The sequence below is a fragment of the Lottia gigantea genome, assembly GCF_000327385.1.
Source record: "Lottia gigantea unplaced genomic scaffold LOTGIsca_182, whole genome shotgun sequence".
In the NCBI taxonomy this organism is placed as follows: Eukaryota; Metazoa; Mollusca; class Gastropoda; family Lottiidae; genus Lottia; species Lottia gigantea.
The window spans coordinates 226,095-232,524 of record NW_008708330.1 but is presented as its reverse complement, the minus strand read 5'-3'; the positions used below and the strand labels follow the sequence as shown (position 1 = coordinate 232,524).

General features: G+C 33.2%; 1 protein-coding gene across 1 annotated transcript; it reads left to right on the top strand.

Moving 5' to 3' along the window:
• Positions 1 to 714: 714 nt before the first annotated feature.
• LOTGIDRAFT_205331 (hypothetical protein) lies at positions 715 to 5,133 on the top strand. Its single transcript, XM_009052442.1, has 9 exons — positions 715 to 740; positions 1,136 to 1,235; positions 1,767 to 1,861; positions 2,269 to 2,370; positions 2,678 to 2,707; positions 3,247 to 3,371; positions 3,614 to 3,706; positions 3,820 to 3,921; positions 4,385 to 5,133. Exons 1-9 carry the CDS (start codon positions 724 to 726, stop codon positions 4,459 to 4,461), a joined length of 741 nt encoding a protein of 246 aa, XP_009050690.1. The 5' UTR covers positions 715 to 723; the 3' UTR covers positions 4,462 to 5,133.
• The last annotated feature ends 1,297 nt before the right edge of the window (positions 5,134 to 6,430 follow it).

Here is a 6,430-nt window from a genome sequence, read left to right as displayed (position 1 = left end):
GGGGGGGGGGGGGGGCGTAGAAAAGCCACTATTTTTCTAATCTTTAGGTTTTGTAAATTTGAGTAGACCGAAATATCTGTCTCTATTTCAGCCTATGATAGCCATTTTGACAGTATTGTTGTCGGCTGGTGAAGGGACAGAAAAATTATTTGTTGCAATTTTCCTCACCTCCGAATCTGTTGGGAGCCGCGTTCACTCATCGAGTTATTACTTGGATCGGATCTGTCAAACCTTGATATATTTGGAAGGATGGATGTAATCATACCATCAGTAGGGGCCTATCCCTCTACACCAGTCACGTCACGTCTGTAGTCCTCAAGGGTCACAGGATCACGTAATACTAACAAAACGAAATAACAGTGATGCCCAACACTAATCTACAGTCATCATAAAGGTGTGGAAAATATCCATAAAACAGGGCCTAGTTTTTCTGACTTTGTGGCCAGCCGACAAGTATAATAAAGCTATCAGAGGCTGGAATAGAGACAGATGTTTCAGACTAGAATTTGAACAAAAACATCTTTTGACCTACGAAAATATAAAAGCACTTTAAATGTATATGTAAAGTATTGTATTTTAGATTTGGCTATTTAGCTTATTGCTAAGGAGGTGTTTTTGTAGTTTGTATATGCAGCATACCGCGTAATCTGACTGAAGTCCAGTCAAGTTTGTAAATGTTACCCACCATGCGACCTTCACCTTTAATCATCTTCCGGTTTCAAAATGGCAGGTGATTCTTGGTAAGGAAAATAAAGTTATAAGTATTTTGCAAACGCCTATTTGTTAGTTGAGATTAGGATATAAATGAAATGAAATTTGAGTATTTGTGAAATTCAGTGGCTCCACTAGATGAGTGGGGACTCTATAACTTAAGCCTAAGACCGAAGTCGAAGACAACTTGTCGATCCCAAACCAAGCCAAAAGGACTAATAGTAATACGGCTGGATCTACTGTCAGGAAGTCGATCATGGACATAGATTGAGTGAGATAGGAGATTGAGTGAGATAGGACTTTATTGCTAAGCTTCCTTTTGTCATTGATTCAGTTTGGAAATAGGCTTAATTCTATTCTCTGACTATGTACATTGTGCTATGAATTGGATTATTAATAATATGATCTTTTACATTTATTACAGGTTAACAGAACATGATGAGTGCTCTAGAAAGGGCCAAGAAATTATGGAGAAGATTAATGAGAGAAACAAACACAATAGAACTAGTTCACAATATACCAAGGTATCAGTATTAAATTCTATGCACACCAATTTAAGGAATACTGCCGCATAGAATGGACATAAAATTTAATGTTTCAAACATGGTCAATATGAGTATATTACATATTCATCAGTTAGACTTACCTGGTGCCATGACTCAAGAATATAATCTCAATATAAAAGGTTAAATTAAGTTGATTATTACTTGGTTTTATTGATTTCTTGGATTGTATGGGTAAAGTTTTGACTCGTATTGGCCAAGTTTAAAAATTTTTTTTGGTCATCCCAAGAGGTAGTATACCTTTAATAAGATTCAACATTATCATCAAAGAGAAAAATGTACAATGAATATATTTTCTAAGAACTGTCTACAATGTGAAATTTTTATTATCAGCTTACTTTTAGCAGTTGTTTTTGATTGGTTACTGACTTTTGGTCAAAATTCCACTGAACATAACAAAAGAAGATTTTCATCAGATCATGAATGGGGAGTGTAGTAACCTGCACAAGAAAACAAAAACAGAATCTGAATTCTCTGGTATCCCTTTTTCAGCTGTCAGCACATGTTCGTAGTAATATGAAACAGTTTTCTTCTAGTTTAAACATGTTACGACAAAATTTAATGAGATCATCAGCTTCATATCATATGTAAGTTTTTTTAATGTAGACCTCAAAGCTACATCAATTGTCAGTTTCAGAATATTTTGTGCAATATAATTTTAGTGACAGGAATATTATATAAATGATGTCTGAAGGGTTAGATGGCAGATTCATCTCAATGGCTAATGATACTTCAGAGTTGCCTTACATATCTGGCCCTACCTGTTCTTTGGACGGGATATGCCTCACCCAGTACCACAATACAGTTGAGGTGTAGGCTTTTACTTTGTACAGCTCCATTAGTTAAGCCTACCCTTCTACTGTATTGTGCTACCAGGTGAGGCACCTATACGGACATATCCAAAAATGTCTTAATGGTTTTGACACCATTTTGGGGGGCAACTCCTGGCCTGTAACTTTACAATTTGAAATAAAATGTTATTGTTGTATCATAGAACACAAAGAGAAGTTGAAAGACGTCAAATGTTAGTTGATAATTTAACATCTAAAGAAAAACAATTAGACCAGGCATTTCGTAATGAGAGTGGTGCTGGAAGGTTAGTTATGTTTATTTGAGCAAAAATTAAAAAAAAAATTGTCTTGGCTATGCTTACTTCTGTCTTGGTATTTATTTTATTGGAAAGGCATTTTCAATGCCAATACTTCTGATGCTAAAATCTAAATATATGTAAATGATTATTCCTTATTTCGTAATGCATATGCTTACTCTTGATAACAGGGGTATAGGAAAACCTAAAATGACTTGAAAGTATCAACCAAAAGATGTAAATATGTGTTCAATGAGAAAAAGGATAGCTAGTAGCAGTGCTATTTTATATTTGAATATATCATTTCTCTCTATAGCTATGTAAGGTCACCTGGTAAAGGAGATAGGTAGTATATTGTATTTAGATCAGCACACATTGAAAATGGCCATTGCTTACAATGCAATGCCCAAATCGGCTTCCATTATGCAATATTTACAAAGACCATTAGAAATCTGCCTAATGAATCATTGCAACTACCCTGTATGGCAATCCTTCTTCACCTTCCTTCAAAGGCCTTTTATGATCTAATCTATCCATTGCCTGAGAACCCTTCCAAAATAAGTTATTACCAATTATGATAAGGATTGACTTTCTCCCTTTTTCCCCAAATATTATTTAATATTAATATTTAAAATATTTCTAAATTTAGTAGAAAATGATACACCTTCAACTGGTGGTCATAAGTGCTGGGTATAACCAATAATGCCACAATATGATATGCATTCTAATAAAAGGAGATACAATACACACTTCAATATGGGGTTATAAACTCCTTCAAAGTTTAGCAACTGAATATTTTTTTGGACTCAATGAATTCGCAAATGATACGAATTGATGATTGACATTTTAGTTAAGTCTGATAATGATTCTCATTGGTATTTTCAGAAGTTCATTACTGGGTGGAGAAACATTTGGTGCCAATGATCCTTGGGGAATTGGTGAAGAACCAGATCAATTTCAAGGCGTAACTAACTCTGGTTTACAAGCTCAACAACAATCAGTTATTCAGGGTACATTACTCTTGTTTATTGTCATTTTATTCAAGACTCAACCCAAGCCTCTTGAGGCCATCTTCTAAAAAATGTTTTAAAAAATCTAAGACCTAATGTGCTGGAATTGTGAAATCTCATTATACCAAACATCTTTTGCTTTTCCATATAAACTGTCAAAGATTGGCTATTAAATTTAAGGAATTTGGCTTTCTAGCATTTGTATGTGGTGTCGCACTATTAATTTGTCCTTTAAATTGTAGAACAAGACAGAGGTTTAGATGCATTAAGCTCAGTTATAGCTCGACAAAAACAGATGGCCTTAGATATTGGTGATGAAGTTGACCAACAAAATAGTAAGATAATTTCTTCAGAATTTTATTAATACATAAACTGATGTAGTCAGACATTAGCAATTATACAATACAATATTTTACAATATAATAATACAATATATATTATATTACAGTATTAATAGATGATATAACAGATCATGTAGATAGAACTGGTGAAAGATTAATTAAGGAAACCAGACATGTTAATATTGTAGATAAAAAATCAAATACTTGTTGTAAGTAATATTTTTCTATATTGATTTGATTATTAATTACTTATTTTATATATGAAATCTGCATAACTTGGTAAAGCCTTGAAAGCACAGACAGTGGAATTGAAATTGCTTTCTTATTTTTATAAGGATAAAAACTCATATTGCTCAAAGGTCTAGTTGATATTGATTCAACTAGATTCACCAGAGACTTACAAAGCACAAAACAGCTATGAAAGTTAAGTTGAAATTTGACTCTATGCTACAGGCTTTGCATGTTTAAGATACTTGACAGTTGGATATTGAAAAAGGCCTACATGGCTGTCCTCGAAAAATGATGCATTCTCTGAGGATTGCATTTAATTTCAGAGTATATATGATTGCAAGACAGTGAAACAAACCACTTTTTAGTTCTGAAAATGATGTTTATCAATTGTTTATGTTTGATATATCAGTTGCTAAGATGTTGTTATTTGTTATTTTCCAGGTTATTGGGTTATTATTGTAGTGTTATTTATTACTATGATTGTTATTGTTGCTGTACCATACAATGGAAAACCATAACAGCCTTATCTAGAGTCATCATTTGATTTGGATACTTGTGATATCTTTCTATAATTCCAATAATTGTCTATTAAGGAACTTTCTTTTGTGCAATATGATGTAAAGTAAATTGTTATTTTTTTACTGTCAAAATATTTAATTAATTTAAAATACAGCACAGAATTAAATATTAATAAGGGATACAGATCAAATTATTTTCTGAAAAGGAATAAGGATGTTCTAGCTATCTGTATCACTTATCATAATGAAATTGGGATGTCTAGTTTGTCTATAATTAAAGACATGCAATCAAGGCTGTTAATTCATCATTATATTTGTAATATTTTTATGAAAGAAAGTCAATAACTGCCTGAATACTGTCAGTCATCTCTACCTCAATTACAGACAAATCAGATGTCATATTTGCATTTTGGAAAGGGATATGTGCTGCTCTATTAGCAAGGAAAGCAAATAACTATTCTTTTATGATTTCTCCATATTTCTAACTTGTAAAAATCACAATATTATGCTCACATATTATATAAAATGAAGTAAAATGGAAATATTATTTTTATTGACCTGTATATATGTAATAATCTTTATATTGTTAGTTGTACAACCAAAACAAGTATCATTTTATTATTGTATGTACATTAAGTTGTCTTTGTTTTTTGATACAATTTCAATTTTCAAGACTGATTCTTGTATTTTTACACCAATTCTCTTTTATTGAAAAATTTTAACATCTAAGTCTGTGAAATTATGCCATATGTTAACACAGATAAAGACATTGAACATTTAACATTGACCACTCAGTAAAAACAGCAATACATACTTAGTCTATAATCTAGTTCCATCTGATTCTTGTCGTTTATCTAAACGTCAATGATCATACAGAAGGTTCAGATTCTTGCCTAGCCACACATTTTCATGGCCTTTTAGATGGTTATCAAATGAACTATGGAACGCAGTTAGCTAAATTAAACAATTTAACATGGTCTGAAGTAGTACTATTCAGTGCCATATAAACGACGTAATACGTTATTGCCTCCCTTTACATACTGCGGTTCACTTGCTTCACATTGACTAGAAAATCAAACTGAGACTCAATCAAAATACATGAATAATCCAAATCACAAATCCGCATTTTGTTCGTTCAGAGTAATGGCTATTTACCACGGCGTGGTGACATGTTAAAATATTTATCATTGAAACTAAAGTGGCAAGTACCCATGGCTCAATTGGATCGAAATAACATTTTGAATAGCTCCAGAATCCATTACTCTCTTCTTCTTACCTCTCCCTGATCCCATCAACTCTCTTCTTACCACTGCTTGATCCCATCTACGGTCCTCTTTGTTACCTATTTACTCTCTTCTTCTTACCGCTGCTTGATCCCATTTACTCTCTTCTTCTTACCACTCCTTGATCCCATCAACTCTCTTCTTACTACTCCTTGATCCAATCTATTCTTCTTTACCCATTTGCTCTCTTCTTCTTATCACTCCTTGATCCATTACACATTTACTCTCTTCTTACCACTCCTTGATCCATTACACATTTACTCTCATCTTCTTGTCATATAATTCTGCTTCCTCTTGTCTTGATCTCCACTACTTCTCCTTTGATTTCTATTATATTTCTCCTCGTCTCTCCGCTTTATTTTCACTAACTTCTAATCTACATCCAAATTGAACCCTGCATATATACCACATCTCTCTACCCCAACCCGCTTTCCTCCGGCCCACCCAAATTTCTCTCTCTCTCACCCGCTCACTCATCACCATAGGCATCCAAGACATCTGTTTATTTGGTCTATGGGAGGATGACATAAGGATAGTTCACCGGGCATGTTGTATGTTTCATGAAACCAGTATGGATCAAATTGTGTAACATAACCGTTCATTACTTATTTTCGAGTAAACACATGTAGAATATCTATGGTAACCATTAAGGACAAACTTGAAACTTTAAAGCCCGGAATTTTTTT

Bases quoted from the DNA above. Each gene is read 5' to 3' on its own strand.
- LOTGIDRAFT_205331 (XM_009052442.1), top strand. The intron at 2,371-2,677 runs GTTAGTTATGTT...TTCTCTCTATAG, and splicing joins AATGAGAGTGGTGCTGGAAG to CTATGTAAGGTCACCTGGTA. The intron at 3,372-3,613 runs GTACATTACTCT...TTTAAATTGTAG, and splicing joins ACAACAATCAGTTATTCAGG to AACAAGACAGAGGTTTAGAT.